General features: G+C 35.8%; 1 protein-coding gene across 2 annotated transcripts; it reads right to left on the bottom strand.

Annotated features, from left to right (window-relative positions):
• Positions 1-3,790: 3,790 nt before the first annotated feature.
• Positions 3,791-17,667, bottom strand: LOC126373173 (sulfotransferase 1C4-like). 2 transcript variants are annotated; one of them, XM_050019213.1, is made up of 7 exons: positions 17,502-17,667; positions 15,839-15,973; positions 15,229-15,328; positions 14,047-14,354; positions 13,281-13,375; positions 11,708-11,891; positions 3,791-4,522 (listed from the first exon to the last, which is right to left on the bottom strand). In XM_050019213.1, the coding sequence occupies exons 1-7, from the start codon at positions 17,578-17,580 to the stop codon at positions 4,413-4,415; spliced, it is 1,011 nt and encodes a 336-aa protein (XP_049875170.1). In that variant the 5' UTR covers positions 17,581-17,667; the 3' UTR covers positions 3,791-4,412. The 2 variants fall into 2 exon arrangements, with proteins under 2 accessions (XP_049875170.1, XP_049875169.1); XM_050019212.1 differs by lacking the exon at positions 3,791-4,522 and adding an exon at positions 7,941-8,672.
• Between the last annotated feature and the right edge of the window lie 280 nt (positions 17,668-17,947).

The following is a 17,947-nucleotide window of genomic DNA, read 5'->3' as shown; positions in this document are numbered from 1 at the left end:
CAAGCAAGCAAAAGAAGTTTGTCAGGATCGAAGCAAATGCAATTCCATTTGCTGCTGTATCCGAAACTGCATTCCGTAACATCCCTGCATGATGCATCGCTTAGTATCAGATAAACTGTCGATTGAAATTTTCCTTTTGAAATCTATATGCACTGATAGTATTTATCGTAATCATTGAGGCAACTGCGCCGCGCAGGCTGAATTGTTACGAGGTTTTTTTACTTATTGTAAAGGTCAGTGCCCAAAAAAAACCCCAGAATGAACAGAAACAAGGTGTAGGTTAGAATATTAATAGTAATTATTAAATCAATAAAGAAATAGTATAAATGTAGGTAAGTAACTACATTGATACGTCACGAATACAAGCATAAAACTAGTCATTAAATAACCCGCCCCTAAAGGTGCCCACAACACTAGCCGCATTGCCGCGCTGAATGGCAATGGCCAGCCTTTGGACCAGGAACGAGCGGGAGTCATCTGTTTTCTCCCTGAGCCTGAGACCCAATTCCGATACAAAGATTTTGGTGTCCGCCCCCCCCCAGCTATCAAAGGTCTCCACGGCAATGGGCACGAAGTTATATGCAGGCAATAGAGCTGCATACTTCTCCCTCTTCTTCTCAGCGGCATCCTCAGCCACTGCCGCCGGTGTTAAACTACCGGGTGAGAGCCTTTACCGGGTGAGAGCCTTCAGCGCTCCCCATTTGTCCGGCCAAGTAGTTAATGTCACGTCAAAAAAAAAAAGGTGTTAAACTAATTACTTATGTACTTAAATATTTCGCAATAAAATTAGGTGGGTAAATATGTGATATTGCTATTTGTTTTTTGTTAGGTGTGATTTTTTTTATTTATGAAATTCATTCATATCCCTGATGAAAACAAATAGCAATTTAACATATTTAGCCATCGTATCTTATAGTGAAATATTTACGGAATGGTTTCATTAATTTTATCACAATATATTAGAATGTTGTTTGGGACAGATGAGGAGCGCTGAGCGCTCTCACCCGGTACAAATTAAAACAATAGGCCTGAATGTGCCCAGTTGGGCGCGAACCTCAGCTCAGGGCGTCGTTTGAGAGGAAAATATTTGAAAAAATTTATCGAGCCAAGTGGGTCGATAGCGATAAGCGCTGAATGAGGGAAATCGTTGACCATGCCGGCGGGGTAGATTAAACGAGGGCTTCGACCAGTAGACGCAAGGAATTTTATCTACGGTAAGTAGATGTACAGTCACGAGCAATAATATATATACATTGTTACATTTTCTAAAATATCTAAACAGAGTAGCAATCTAAAAAGAAGTATACGACAATTTATTCCAAATTATCTAACCATTGAAGTGTGTCAAAATAAGGTATACATTTATTCCACATAATCGAAACAAAACCAGAAATAACTTCACACACCCAATATCATTGTAATGTATCCACGACAATTTCTATTTCATGTATACAATTGTGTACATATTAAAGAAATTGTCGTGTCGTTCTGGTTTTGTTTCGATTATGTGTTATGTCTGTTTGTTGAAATTCTAGTTCTGTGCAATAAAGTATATTTGATTTGATTTTGATTTGATTTTGATTTAAATATTTTAGAAAATGTAACAATGTATACAGGGTGTTAGTGACATTGTAACGAATACTCAGAGGGATGATTCAGACCATGATTCTGAGTTAATATTAAGTGGAATTTTCCGTCGCAAAATTCATGTTATTTTTTTAGTTTTTTTAAATTATTTTCAATTCTATACTTTTGCGATGGAAAATTCCACTTGATTTCAACTCAGAATCATGGCCTGAATCATCCCTCAAAGTTTTCGTTACGATTTTACTAACACCCTGTATATATTATTGCTCGTGACTGTATGTTGCACGGGAATTGGCCGAAAGCGAAAGCTCGATATGCCATGGTTGCCATGGCACCGCGCCTGCAAGGGTTTAATATTACGTAATATTACGATAAAAACGTCATGTTTTTATCAGTATTGTTGTAGGTTAGATAGAAAAGTAATCGATCGATTTCATATCGACTGATACATCACCATGAGCGTCACAACATTAGCTTATGTACTTACTAGATGTAATTCTCACCGTGCGTTGGCGCTATTGTGAAGTGTTATCTTATTGAAATATAATCCCTTCATCATCAGCCCATAAACGTCCCCATTGTTGGGGCACGGGCCTTCCCTATGGATGGATAGGGAGATCGGGCCTTAAACCACCACGCGGGCCCAGTGAGGATTGGTGGTTATTAACGACTGCTAATGCAGCCGGGACCAACGGCTTAACGTGCCTTCCGAAGCACGGAGGATCTCGAGATGAAAACTTTTTTTTTTTTTTTTCAGGTCACCCATCCTATGACCGGCCTCTGCGAAAGTTGCTTTACGTCAACAATCGCAGACCGAGCGCGTTTACCGCTGCGCCACCGAGCTCATTGCACTGAAATAGTGTTGGAAATACCTACATTACAAACGTAATTTTGGCTGTCAATCTGACAACCAATTTCCTTTTTTTGTCGCTGTCATATTTTTTTGATATATTTCGTCATATTGATTTATCGATCATCGTTCGCATTGTACTTAGACTTACAAAAATATATGTGAAAGTGCAGAATCAGAATCAGAATAATTTATTCAACGTAATTATCATGGATAAACTTGTTGAAATCAATGTAACATTTTTGAATTTACGTCATTTCGCAAGGTGTTATGGCTGAGGAGAAGAAATGACAAGAAACTGCAACAGCAACACATCTTTTAAATCAATGAGGGTAGGTACATTACAAGTTATTTAATAACTAGAGGAACATATTCAATACCAGACATTTTTATCATTTAGGTAATCATTAATCATATACTTAATAAGCTTTTTTACATAAAGTAAGCTTCACGTGAGCTTTAAATTTATTCTCCGACAAATTTAAACAAATCGTGGTTTTCTTCCATTGTGCTTCCACCACACACCAGCCCTTCAGCCCATCAGAAGTTGTCCAAATAGTCGTTCTGTTAATCAAAACTTACAAGCCCTGTATTACAAGAAATTTTCTTGTAAAAAATTTCAGAGAACACTTAGTTTATTGAATTTTTATTATTAAGTATTTTAGAGTTTTATAAGTTTGTTATTAAGTTTTACACGTGTAAAACTAACAGGTGTGTTATATAATTTTGTACTTAATCATATCTTATAATCACTACATAGTATAAAGCAAAGTCGCTTTTTCTGTCCCTATATCCCTATGTACGCTTAAATCTTTGAAACTACGCAACGGATTTTGATGCGGTTTTTTTTTCAATAGATAAAGTGATTCATGAGAAAGGTTTATAAGTATGTAAGTATAATAACATCCAATAAATAGTGTAGAAATACTGTTATTTTTGAGGTTTTTAATGTGATGTCGTAAATTGTTTCATTTTTTCCTCAGCATTGCACTCGAGCGAAGCCAAGGCGGGTCACTAGTGTTATCATAAAAGGCGCCTCTTGTCGCCTCTTTTATACTGGCGTGTCCTTGCAAGGCGTCACATGTACCTTCTAGCTATGTTCCACCTTAATTTATGTTTGTGACATGCAATAAATGAATATGGAATATGAAAGTCAAAATTCTAGTTTAGATCTATTATAATAAAATTGTCCTACTATAATTTATTTATAGTCACCCTACTTAGCGCAAGTGAAAAGTATAAATTGTAAAGTTTGCAACTTCCTTTATTTATACCAGATAAGGAATTCAGTAAAACATACTTATATTCCTTAACTTAAGCTCTAAACTAAATACCTTAAAAATAAAAATCAAATCAAATCAAAATCATGTATTTACATCACGAAGTAGGTAGGTACACTTTGTGAAAGTAATTAATATACCTAATATACCAGAATTTTTCATAACTTATAGCTATTATTTTAAATTAAATTATTAAAGTAACTTATTACAATACTTATATTTGACTCCCGAGTAAATAAGAAAAAAAACAACAACAAATAAAAAAAATATTAAGAAATTAAATAAGTCATTTTATTAGCGAGAGCTCAAGGTCAGGACATCGAGGTAATTTAGGTTATTAACTTATTATAAAATCAATCTAAGTACCTATTTATAAAAAATAAGTCTCATGAACATTTTAAACAGTGTCACAAATTGTTATTCAGGGTGTCAGTGACATCGTAACCAACTTTGAGGGATGATTGATGGAGTGTAATTTTCAAAAAAAAGTGTGGAACTGAAAATAATTTAAAAACACAAAATTTTCCATGAATTTTCTGACAGGAAATTTTAATAGATATCAACTCGGAATCAAGGTCATACCCCTCAGTGTTCGTTACGATGTCATTAACACCGTGTATTAGGTGTAAATTACGAACAGGAAAAATTGCTTCATTTGTGGTCAATAGACCTACTAAGAATGGCTATGTACCTATTTAGTTCTGTGGAAAGAGCAAGTCTGTGTCTCTCATGTTGTCTGCCATCCACTGCTCAGTACGTTGTATCATCTCCTCGTCGAAGTTATCTCGCCAGGCTCCTGTCTTACCTGTAACATACATAGCATGATAATTGGTGCCGATTTTAGCAGACAAACTTAATCTTACCCTGCTCTAACTATAATTGCAAGGAAGAGACAGTCATAATGGAACTGTCAAACAAAATTAAAATTAAGTTTGTTTAAGTATACAAGGGTGCTGATTCCTGCAGATACCATCGACTTAATTTTATTTTAAGTTATACCTGTCATTTTCTTGTCCTTCGAAAAGGGAAGGCACGGGTAATCGACAGGCATAAAATTTATGGAACACGCGTCAATTTTAGGCAGAAATTTAAAAAAGCCCTCCCAAAAATAATAATAAATAATTCAAAAAATAATTAATAATTATTTAAATACTTAATTAAAATTATTAAATAATATTTTTTATTTCTAATGTTTAATTCGTTTATAATAACATAAACATAAACACGTTTATAATATTAATGTTTAATTAATTTATATTTGTACGCCGAATGGCAGATCACAGCGCTCTAACTTATATTTAATTAAAATAAATCATTTAGTATTTGTATTTGAAGTTTTATATTGGCCAATAAACCGACAGAATTAAGTTGACAGCACACGTAAAACGGGCTGTATACCAGCGAGATACCTGTTTTTATCGCCCGCGTTATTAATTCATTTTAAAATTAACAATTTACAATCATCCGCCCCTTCCCTTTTTGGTAGATAAGAAAATTACGGGTATAACTTAAAATAAAATTAGGTACTCGGCAGGAAACGTGGCCAAGGAATTAATTTGGCACGATATTTGCCCCACATACACATACATATTCGTAAGAGTAGAAAATGCATTATTTATTTATTTATTTATTTATGTAATCGTTAACAATTATAACTAATTAAAAATCCAATTATTTCAATAAAAAAAAATATGTTATTAATATATTTATTTCATTCAACTCTGTTGACCTTGACATCCTTTTGGGTACTCTTCACTCCGTTAACATCTCCCCCTCTGTGATTTCTTGGTTTCGTTCTTATCTCTTCGGTCGTCAGCAATGTGTCATAGTGGATGGCCTATCATCCGATTGGACCTCTCTTTCAGCTGGCGTGCCTCAAGGCGGTGTTCTCTCTCCTTTACTTTTCTCAATCTTTATAAATACTATTTCTCACTTCATTTCTTCTTCCTTCCATTTGTATGCAGATGATTTACAAATTTATGCCGGCGGGGTAGATTAAACGAGGGCTTCGACCAGTAGACGCAAGGAATTTTATCTACGGTAAGTAGATGTACAGTCACGAGCAATAATATATATACATTGTTACATTTTCTAAAATATCTAAACAGAGTAGCAATCTAAAAAGAAGTATACGACAATTTATTCCAAATTATCTAACCATTGAAGTGTGTCAAAATAAGGTATACATTTATTCCACATAATCGAAACAAAACCAGAAATAACTTCACACACCCAATATCATTGTAATGTATCCACGACAATTTCTATTTCATGTATACAATTGTGTACATATTAAAGAAATTGTCGTGTCGTTCTGGTTTTGTTTCGATTATGTGTTATGTCTGTTTGTTGAAATTCTAGTTCTGTGCAATAAAGTATATTTGATTTGATTTTGATTTGATTTTGATTTAAATATTTTAGAAAATGTAACAATGTATACAGGGTGTTAGTGACATTGTAACGAATACTCAGAGGGATGATTCAGACCATGATTCTGAGTTAATATTAAGTGGAATTTAATTCTCACCGTGCGTTGGCGCTATTGTGAAGTGTTATCTTATTGAAATATAATCCCTTCATCATCAGCCCATAAACGTCCCCATTGTTGGGGCACGGGCCTTCCCTATGGATGGATAGGGAGATCGGGCCTTAAACCACCACGCGGGCCCAGTGAGGATTGGTGGTTATTAACGACTGCTAATGCAGCCGGGACCAACGGCTTAACGTGCCTTCCGAAGCACGGAGGATCTCGAGATGAAAACTTTTTTTTTTTTTTTTCAGGTCACCCATCCTATGACCGGCCTCTGCGAAAGTTGCTTTACGTCAACAATCGCAGACCGAGCGCGTTTACCGCTGCGCCACCGAGCTCATTGCACTGAAATAGTGTTGGAAATACCTACATTACAAACGTAATTTTGGCTGTCAATCTGACAACCAATTTCCTTTTTTTGTCGCTGTCATATTTTTTTGATATATTTCGTCATATTGATTTATCGATCATCGTTCGCATTGTACTTAGACTTACAAAAATATATGTGAAAGTGCAGAATCAGAATCAGAATAATTTATTCAACGTAATTATCATGGATAAACTTGTTGAAATCAATGTAACATTTTTGAATTTACGTCATTTCGCAAGGTGTTATGGCTGAGGAGAAGAAATGACAAGAAACTGCAACAGCAACACATCTTTTAAATCAATGAGGGTAGGTACATTACAAGTTATTTAATAACTAGAGGAACATATTCAATACCAGACATTTTTATCATTTAGGTAATCATTAATCATATAATAAGCTTTTTTACATAAAGTAAGCTTCACGTGAGCTTTAAATTTATTCTCCGACAAATTTAAACAAATCGTGGTTTTCTTCCATTGTGCTTCCACCACACACCAGCCCTTCAGCCCATCAGAAGTTGTCCAAATAGTCGTTCTGTTAATCAAAACTTACAAGCCCTGTATTACAAGAAATTTTCTTGTAAAAAATTTCAGAGAACACTTAGTTTATTGAATTTTTATTATTAAGTATTTTAGAGTTTTATAAGTTTGTTATTAAGTTTTACACGTGTAAAACTAACAGGTGTGTTATATAATTTTGTACTTAATCATATCTTATAATCACTACATAGTATAAAGCAAAGTCGCTTTTTCTGTCCCTATATCCCTATGTACGCTTAAATCTTTGAAACTACGCAACGGATTTTGATGCGGTTTTTTTTTCAATAGATAAAGTGATTCAAGAGAAAGGTTTATAAGTATGTAAGTATAATAACATCCAATAAATAGTGTAGAAATACTGTTATTTTTGAGGTTTTTAATGTGATGTCGTAAATTGTTTCATTTTTTCCTCAGCATTGCACTCGAGCGAAGCCAAGGCGGGTCACTAGTGTTATCATAAAAGGCGCCTCTTGTCGCCTCTTTTATACTGGCGTGTCCTTGCAAGGCGTCACATGTACCTTCTAGCTATGTTCCACCTTAATTTATGTTTGTGACATGCAATAAATGAATATGGAATATGAAAGTCAAAATTCTAGTTTAGATCTATTATAATAAAATTGTCCTACTATAATTTATTTATAGTCACCCTACTTAGCGCAAGTGAAAAGTATAAATTGTAAAGTTTGCAACTTCCTTTATTTATACCAGATAAGGAATTCAGTAAAACATACTTATATTCCTTAACTTAAGCTCTAAACTAAATACCTTAAAAATAAAAATCAAATCAAATCAAAATCATGTATTTACATCACGAAGTAGGTAGGTACACTTTGTGAAAGTAATTAATATACCTAATATACCAGAATTTTTCATAACTTATAGCTATTATTTTAAATTAAATTATTAAAGTAACTTATTACAATACTTATATTTGACTCCCGAGTAAATAAGAAAAAAAACAACAACAAATAAAAAAAATATTAAGAAATTAAATAAGTCATTTTATTAGCGAGAGCTCAAGGTCAGGACATCGAGGTAATTTAGGTTATTAACTTATTATAAAATCAATCTAAGTACCTATTTATAAAAAATAAGTCTCATGAACATTTTAAACAGTGTCACAAATTGTTATTCAGGGTGTCAGTGACATCGTAACCAACTTTGAGGGATGATTGATGGAGTGTAATTTTCAAAAAAAAGTGTGGAACTGAAAATAATTTAAAAACACAAAATTTTCCATGAATTTTCTGACAGGAAATTTTAATAGATATCAACTCGGAATCAAGGTCATACCCCTCAGTGTTCGTTACGATGTCATTAACACCGTGTATTAGGTGTAAATTACGAACAGGAAAAATTGCTTCATTTGTGGTCAATAGACCTACTAAGAATGGCTATGTACCTATTTAGTTCTGTGGAAAGAGCAAGTCTGTGTCTCTCATGTTGTCTGCCATCCACTGCTCAGTACGTTGTATCATCTCCTCGTCGAAGTTATCTCGCCAGGCTCCTGTCTTACCTGTAACATACATAGCATGATAATTGGTGCCGATTTTAGCAGACAAACTTAATCTTACCCTGCTCTAACTATAATTGCAAGGAAGAGACAGTCATAATGGAACTGTCAAACAAAATTAAAATTAAGTTTGTTTAAGTATACAAGGGTGCTGATTCCTGCAGATACCATCGACTTAATTTTATTTTAAGTTATACCTGTCATTTTCTTGTCCTTCGAAAAGGGAAGGCACGGGTAATCGACAGGCATAAAATTTATGGAACACGCGTCAATTTTAGGCAGAAATTTAAAAAAGCCCTCCCAAAAATAATAATAAATAATTCAAAAAATAATTAATAATTATTTAAATACTTAATTAAAATTATTAAATAATATTTTTTATTTCTAATGTTTAATTCGTTTATAATAACATAAACATAAACACGTTTATAATATTAATGTTTAATTAATTTATATTTGTACGCCGAATGGCAGATCACAGCGCTCTAACTTATATTTAATTAAAATAAATCATTTAGTATTTGTATTTGAAGTTTTATATTGGCCAATAAACCGACAGAATTAAGTTGACAGCACACGTAAAACGGGCTGTATACCAGCGAGATACCTGTTTTTATCGCCCGCGTTATTAATTCATTTTAAAATTAACAATTTACAATCATCCGCCCCTTCCCTTTTTGGTAGATAAGAAAATTACGGGTATAACTTAAAATAAAATTAGGTACTCGGCAGGAAACGTGGCCAAGGAATTAATTTGGCACGATATTTGCCCCACATACACATACATATTCGTAAGAGTAGAAAATGCATTATTTATTTATTTATTTATTTATGTAATCGTTAACAATTATAACTAATTAAAAATCCAATTATTTCAATAAAAAAAAATATGTTATTAATATATTTATTTCATTCAACTCTGTTGACCTTGACATCCTTTTGGGTACTCTTCACTCCGTTAACATCTCCCCCTCTGTGATTTCTTGGTTTCGTTCTTATCTCTTCGGTCGTCAGCAATGTGTCATAGTGGATGGCCTATCATCCGATTGGACCTCTCTTTCAGCTGGCGTGCCTCAAGGCGGTGTTCTCTCTCCTTTACTTTTCTCAATCTTTATAAATACTATTTCTCACTTCATTTCTTCTTCCTTCCATTTGTATGCAGATGATTTACAAATTTACAGGCATTTTTCTCCCTGCGATGCCTCTGAAGCGATTGACGCATTAAATTCTGACCTATCAGCCATTAAATCGTGGGCAACTACTTTTGGTCTCCTTGTCAATCCCGCTAAATCACAGGCGTTGATCGTGGGTAGCAGTAGACTCAGAAGTATGCTTGACTGGAAGTCTTTTCCTCCGCTTGTCTACGACGGGATCCCTATTGCCTATTCTGAGAAGGCGAAAAATTTGGGGCTTATAATGGATTGTCATATGTCTTGGTCTTCTCATATTAATGAGCTGAGCAAGCGTATGCACTTCACGTTTCACTCTCTCAAGCGTCTCCAATTCTTCCTCCCTTTTCACACCAAGATTATGCTGGCGCAATCTCTCCTGCTCCCGATTCTCGACTACGCGGACGTCTGTTACTTGGATGTAACCGAGGAGCTGCTTAACAAACTCGAGCGTCTTCAAAATTTGGCGATACGTTTCATCTTCGGCTTACGCAAGTATGACCATATTTCCGAGTTTCGTGCGTCGTTAAAATGGCTCCCTATCCGACTTCGCCGTGATGTGCACATCCTTTCCTTCCTTTACAAAATTCTCTATGATCCTGGTACCCCTTCCTATCTACGGTCCCGCTTCCACCTCCTGCCCCCTCCCTCACGTTCTAGGCGTCCATGTATTACTAAGATGCTGGAGATACCTAGGACCAATACCAATTTTGGCTTTCACTCATTTTCCGTCCGTGCAGCCATGCTCTGGAATAGGCTGCCGAGGGTAGTTCAGGAGAGTTCCTCTTACCTAATTTTTAAGAAGAGAGTCAAAGAGCACTTTTTATCCATAGAGTATTCGTAGTCTAAGTATATTGTTATATATATAATAGGTATGTATGTAGGTATAGTATATTTTATATGTGTATATATTTATAGAGGCTTAGGCATATGTTTGTGTACCTATATATATATTTTTAAACGGTTTTATATGTAGATATAATTATTATAATGTATTTAATATATTGCACCTCTTTTTATTCTTCCGCAGTTACTCTAATACTACCTCTGGGTTGGCTGGAAGAGATCTCTCTTAGAGATAAGTCCACCCTTGTAAACGTCCATTTCTTGTTTGTGATGTAACTAGTTGTTAAGTGCAATAAAGTATAAAGTTATTTTTATTTTTTTATTTATTCAATTATTTTAATTGTTATTATTATTGTTAGTTTTTTTGTTCGTTAATTATTAGATATGAAAGTTTGAAAGATAGAATAAGGAATGTGATGTGGAAGATACCAATAACACAGTGGTAACATTCACGTCATCAGACGGCTAGCAATGGCGGCTTTTCATAGGATTGAAAAATACCTGGTTTTCTTATACCATGCATATATCATGATATTTGCTCTCAATCTTGCATTGGATTTTATAAGCCATGTTCTATTAATAAGTAAGTTATTCCGTTTATTCCAGCCAAGTACTTAGTACATCATGGGGCAAGGCAAAGGGGAAATGCCTCAAAGGGCGCACGTCTGGATCCTTTTAGTGGCGTGCGGCCAATCTCCTGCGGCCTCTGCCTTCTGCCGGTCGTACCGGCTGTCCGGTCCATCGGCACCGGGAGGTTGAGGAGGAGAGAGTGGACTTGTACCAGCGCAACTACTTGACATGATGACATCATCCGAGTTTAATCAATTAAATAATACAGATACTTGCTTGACAGATGGATCGACACGGACGGACATTTGTCCGGCCAAGTAGTTAATGCCATCTGCAGCAAATCTACAATAAGTCACGTCAAAAAAAAAGACACGGACGGACAATAAAGCGTGATTTATACTACGACTTTACGAACATACTTAAACCTAATAAAAATGAATAGAAATTAATAACCTTTTCTAATGAAATTTTGTCCTTTACTATCCAATAACCCAAATTTCTTGAGATCGGTTATATCAACAGCGGTATTCTTCTGGAAGTTGTCGAACTTGAGATGGTCGAGCAGACTGGCGTATTGCTCGTCTGTGTACTGCTTGCCTAGGAAGTCGGCTACTCTCCGCGCGACTGCTCCTAAGTCCTATAAGAAAATTAGTCTACTAGTTATTAAAGTCATATCCAAATTAGTACTTCAAATTGTAATGGTAGAAACCTCTTCTGCGCGGATAACATGCGCAACGCGATAAAAATTATCGATCGATTCAATATTCTTTGTCGAAATCGATAAGTTTGTTTTTTTCCTCAACATGCGTGCCACGTGATTTTGTTCGTATTTTGACAGAACAACGTGGCATATTTGGGTTCACATATTAGCACTAATCGACAAAACGACACAATTATATCTTCAGAATCGATAAAATGACCGGGACAACATTTTAGCACGTTAGCCCTACTGAAGATCATACTTTATGTTTTACCCAAATATTATACCTGTCATAATAACCAACGCAGATAGCGAAATCCTTTCATTACGATGCCTTATGGTAGTCAATATGCCATAGGTCACGACGTAACCTAGATGATTAGGTAAGTACTTAATTAAATCCTTTAACCCATTCTGTTTATATATAAACCTCATGTAAGTACTTATAAAACATATAAAATTACGTATATTTCCCATCATGGTAAGGAGAGACTTATATGGACTTTAATTTGCTTTGATCCTGACACATTTCTGTTGCTTTCTCCACATTCATTAATCGTTTCATACACGCACGCCGGTTCGAGTAGATCGTACTAAACCTTTTCTAAGGACATTTCCAATTTGGACAATGTACGTCCTTCTAGGTCTTCCTCTGCCAGCCCTACCACCAACCTTCGCTTTATAGTTGGCCAGCTAGTTCCGCCCACATGCAACAGATGGCGCCACATTCAATAATGCAGTCTTCAAGCAGTCGTAAAACGCGATATCGAAGTTTACACAGTAAGACGCATATACAGGGTGTTAGTGACATCGTAACGAAAACTTTGAGGGATGATTCAGACCATGATTCTGAGTCGATATCAAGTGGATTTTTCCGTCGCAAAAATCATGTATTTTTTTTAGTTTTTTTTTAAATTATTTTCAATTCTATACTTTTGCGATGGAAAATTCCACTTGATATTAACTCAGAATAATCAGCTGAATCATCCCTCTCAGTATTCGTTACGATGTCACTTACACCCCGTACAAGTACATACGGTAGCCATACAAGTAGATATGGGTGTTAGTGACACCGTAACGAATATTGAGGGGGATGATTCAGACCATGATTCTGAGTTGATATCAAATGGAATTTCCTGTCAAAAATTCATGATGTTTTTGTTTTTTTTTTAATTATTTTCCTATCCATACTTTTGCGACGGAAAATTCCACTTGATATCAACTCAGAATCATGGTCTGAATCATCCCTCAAAGTTTTCGTTACGATGTCACTAACACCCTGTATACAACTTCCAACGTAACACCGTTGGATCGTCGATCCCTAACCTTGGAAAGTTCCTCATAGAACAGGAACAGCATGTTGGGATGATGCCTCTGCTGCCACGCTTCCTTCACGTGCTCGAAGATTGGGGACCACATTTCTGAAAAAAAGTTCACAAGTTAAAAAAAGGACCACAAATTAAAAAACTTATTTAGTTTATTAAATTCATATTCATATTCATATTCATTTTGCTTCTATGCTGTTCTGGGAGCAAATAAAAAAACATAGAAAACGTTCAGCTGCTTGTCTTCCCGAGAATGTCGTAAAAACCGACAGAGGGATTGTTTCCTCTAACATGATGGACTAATGTTATGGGCGATAGGCTGATCCCTTATCACCATAAGGTTCATCATATCCAGCTTACGACATCGTATCAACAGTGGCTGCAAGTTGTCTTTGATTACTTGTGGCTCTGCCCACCCCATTAGGGATTACGGGCGTGAGTTTATGTATGTATGTATGTAAGTTTATTAAGTTTTTTTTTTTTTAAACTCCTACTGCATTTAAGAAGATTTGCCAGAAATGAAATGAAATTTATTTTGCAAGTAGAAATAAGTACATTCATTCCATTCAACTACAATTGTAACAATGACACATATTATTAAAAACAAATTTTAAAAAAGAATAAAAAACTACTTATAAATAAAAAAAAATCCTCCAGTTCACCACATAGAGGCAAAGTCCTCAGAATACTGGCCACATATTTGTAAACCGCTAGCTACACCAAAACTCTGCATACATTTTTGTTCAGAATCTGCTCTGTTTACTTACCTAAATCATTTATAAATAAATCATAGTACTCCTTGAATGACGCAGTCAATCCGTTGTGTGGGAAGGATTTCAAGAAGTGATAGAAAGACACGGCCACGTCTCTGGGATCTCTGGCCACGTAGACCACTCTAGCAGTGTCCAGGGTACCTTCAGGGAGCAAGGACAAAGGAAGGTGACTCTTGATGAAGCGCGGGGAGGGGGTTGCCGCTAATCTCTCAGGCGCAGGTTTTAATATCTCTTCTAACATTTTCAATTTTGCCGGGTCATTCCTGGCGGCCATTCGTGTGGCCGATGCATAAATGAAGTCTCTGAAAAATATGTAAAATTACAATACAATACAAAAACTCTCTATTGGACTTAAATCACATTAAAATACATTAGAATTATAATTAAATTGGTAGTACAACAGGCGGTCTTATTGCTAAGGTAGCAATCTCTTCCAGGCAACCTTTAAGTATAGGAAATGAATTTAATGAAAAGTGTAGCGGGATAATGCAAAATAAAAAGTTGAAAAATATAAGTACTCTAGATAAACTAAAAAACAATACATACATAGAAGACAATAAATAATGATTATAATAATATCAACACCAGCCCATTAACGTCCCCACTGCTAGGGCACGGGCCTTCCCTATGGATGGATAGGAAGATCGGGCCATAAACCACCACGCGGGCCCAGTGCGGATTGGTGGCTATTAACGACTGCTAATGCAGCCGGGACCAACGGCTTAAAGTGCCTTCCGAAGCACGGAGGAGCTCGAGATGAAAACTTTTTTTTTTGTGGTCACCCATCCTATGACCGGCCTTTGCGAAAGTTGCTTTACTTCAACAATCGCAGACCGAGCGCGTTAACCGCTGCGCCACCGAGCTCCTCAACTACTATACATTACTATGGAAGAAAGGAAACCATGTCAGTACTACAATACCTACTTTATAAAGAAGAAGATGTAAGAAGAATGGAGTTGAAGAAGAAAAACGTTATAAAGAAGAGGAGAGAGAGTTGAGAAAGTGTTGACTTTATAAATTACCCTTTATAAGGGGTAAAAGTAGCATGGAGAGTTACGAGAGCGCTACATCGATAAGAGTGTGGCTCTTAAATTAGTGATGAAGGGGTACATACTGAGCATATATTAACTAAGAAGTCTTTAGACTTAGATTTTTTCTTATAGATGCGTCACTTACTCCAAAAACGGATATCTGTCAGTGAGAGGGATAGACTTCGCCTTTTCAAAGTTCATGTCATTTTCAATTAACCACACGAGCTCTTGTGTCCAAGTTGTACCTGAAATTCAATAAAAAAAATATTAATAAAATCTGAATCTATCTTTGAGGAGTGGAAAAATCAAGGGGAGAGTTTGTGCAGTAGTGGGTTCATATAAGGCTAGATATAACCCATCCAGGGATTTAGTCACACAAAAAAATCGTAAAAATAGTAGCATGCTTTTTTCTTTAGGCGTTTCAATAGATGTGGTTGTGTGTCGTGAATATTAATATCAGGACCGCCGGCGTGGTCGACGATTTCCCTCAATCAGCGCTTATCGCTATCGACCCACTAGGGTCGATTAATTCTTTCAAATATTTTTCCTCTCAGACGACGCCCTGAGCCGAGGCTCGCGCCCAACTGGGCACCCTCAGGCCTGTTGTTTTAAACGTTGTACCGGGTGAGAGCCTTCAGCGCTCCCCATTTGTCCGGTAAAGTAGTTAATGCCATCTGCGGCAATAAGTCACATCAAAAAGTGAGTATTCATTCTTAGTCTAGGTATGCAGCATAATAAAGCCACTTAAGTAGTACCTGATCTTGGGAAGGAAACGACGAAGATATCATCAGGTCGAAGCGGCATAGTCCTCACATCCTCGGAATGAGTTGGCCAATCAGCTCGTAGGACATAGCCTTTAGGGCCCACGCGGATGGGCCTCCTGTGGGGAACTGAGGTCAATATAGGTTAATTAAAGCCTTACTTAAATATCATTGATCAGTAGTGTATACAAAGCTTGCATTAAAAGAAAGGGACGAACTATCGACAGGAGTAATTTTTAGCGGTGCACCGCGCGGTTTTTCATATATACATTACATACCGTATTGTACATAAATTCATAATGGCGCTAATTTCAGTACATACCATCAAATTTTATTTTAAGTTATAAGTACCTGTCATTTTTTTATCCGGGAGTTTTAATTTTAATACACACTTCCCCTCTTCTCAACGTTGCTGTGCCCTACAGGGTCCATATTATAGTTCCTATGCCTATGTAACACCCCATTATGGAATGCAATAAATAATTGAGAATTGAATTGAACTGAATCGACAAATTTATGGAACACACGTCAATTTTACACAGAAAATAAATCTCTCCTAAAATTTTACATTGGCCAATAACCCGACGGAATTAAGTTGACAACACACGCCAAACCGGTTGAATATCAGCAAGATGCCTATTTTATTCGCCCAGGTTATTAATTAATTCTCTCATTTATTTTTAAATTAACAGTTGTCCATCATCTATCCGTTTCTTTTTGAAAATGACGGGTGTAACTTAAAATAAAATTAAGGTTGCAGGAATGGGGGCCATTGTGTTTGTTTGCGGACAAGGTCTGGGTTGCTAAAGCGTTCTGTGGCACGTATCGCCAAAATCCCTACTTATGAGTGCTAGCGCACTAGGGTGGGGAGTGTTAACGACGGCCTACTTGGTCGTCCTTAGTTTTATTTCTTTTATATTAATATATTGTCATACTTGTACGTTCTATTGTTTTTTAAAATGTCAATGTCAGTGTTCTTTTGGTTGCAATAAATCAGTTCAAAAATGTTTTTGCTTTCGTGATATTTTTTACCGTACGCGCTCAACAGTGTTTCTCTATTGATTTCTAGTGGTGCCTATAGGTGAATTTGCGCTATCGAAATACAAGAAATTTTGGTAGCTTGTCTCTTGAATGTATTTTTAAACAACTATCAAATAGTTTAGGAATTATATTAAATATATACGTATTAATATAACGAAGTAAATAGATACATATATTATTAAGTACTCGCATTTGAAAACTCATACCTACTTAAATGACTCTTTTGTGATTAGTTAGATACGTTAAATAATTATCATAGAAATAATATAATAGTAAACGGCCTCCGTGGTCCAGTGGTTGAGCGTTGGGCTCACGATCCGGAGGTCCCGGGTTCGAATTCCGATGGGGAAATATTACAAAAATCACTTTGTATACCCTAGTTTAGTTAGATCACCTGATTATCCAAAAAGTAAGATGATCCGTGCTTCGGAAGGCACGTTAAGCCGTTGGTCCCGGTTAATACTTACAGATGTAAAGAAGTAGTTGTTACATGAGCCATGTCAGGGGCCTTTGGCGGCTCAATAATAACCCTGATACCAGGGTTGATGAGGTTGGTAATTCACCTCACAACCCACACGATAGAAGAATAGAAATAATGAATTATATAGGTACTTACCAGAAAATGCTTTCTGGTATTGAGCATATTCGTCGTCTGTAAAAGGTTTTACTTTATGAGCGTCATTTGTATGCTCCATTTTATTTAATCTAATTAAAAAAAAACTTAGTTATGTAAGTACCTAGTATCTGAATGTATTTGTACCCAATAGATACCTTATTACACGCGCGGCTATTTTATAATTACGCTAAAATTCGCCTAAGTCACGAAATATACAGGGTGATACAGAGGTTCACGTTTAAATTAAAAAAAAATGATAGTTGGGCTCATTAGCTACCAGAAATACCCCTCTATGTTCAGGGATTATTTACGGTTTAGGGGATATGACCCATTTTGTACCTTACTTCAGAAATCATTATTTTGTCGCTATTTTTTTTTAATAATTCTTTCATTTAACTTCCACCTAAAAAAAGAAGAAAAAAAAGAAAAAAAAAGAAGAAAGAAGT

This window comes from Pectinophora gossypiella, chromosome 15 (genome assembly GCF_024362695.1).
Source record: "Pectinophora gossypiella chromosome 15, ilPecGoss1.1, whole genome shotgun sequence".
NCBI lineage: Eukaryota > Metazoa > Arthropoda > Insecta > Lepidoptera > Gelechiidae > Pectinophora > Pectinophora gossypiella.
This window is presented reverse-complemented; position numbering and strand designations above follow the sequence as displayed.

What these genes read in the sequence shown, in the direction of transcription:
- LOC126373173 (XM_050019213.1), bottom strand. Translation starts at nt 17,580, where the DNA reads ATGGAGCATACAAATGACGCTCATAAAGTAAAACCTTTTACAGACGAC. An exon ending in ATACCAGAAAGCATTTTCTG is followed by an intron (nt 15,974 to 17,501) that starts GTAAGTACCTAT and finishes TATTGACCTCAG; the next exon opens with TTCCCCACAGGAGGCCCATC. An exon ending in TCTATGAGGAACTTTCCAAG is followed by an intron (nt 11,892 to 13,280) that starts GTTAGGGATCGA and finishes ATTTTCTTATAG; the next exon opens with GACTTAGGAGCAGTCGCGCG.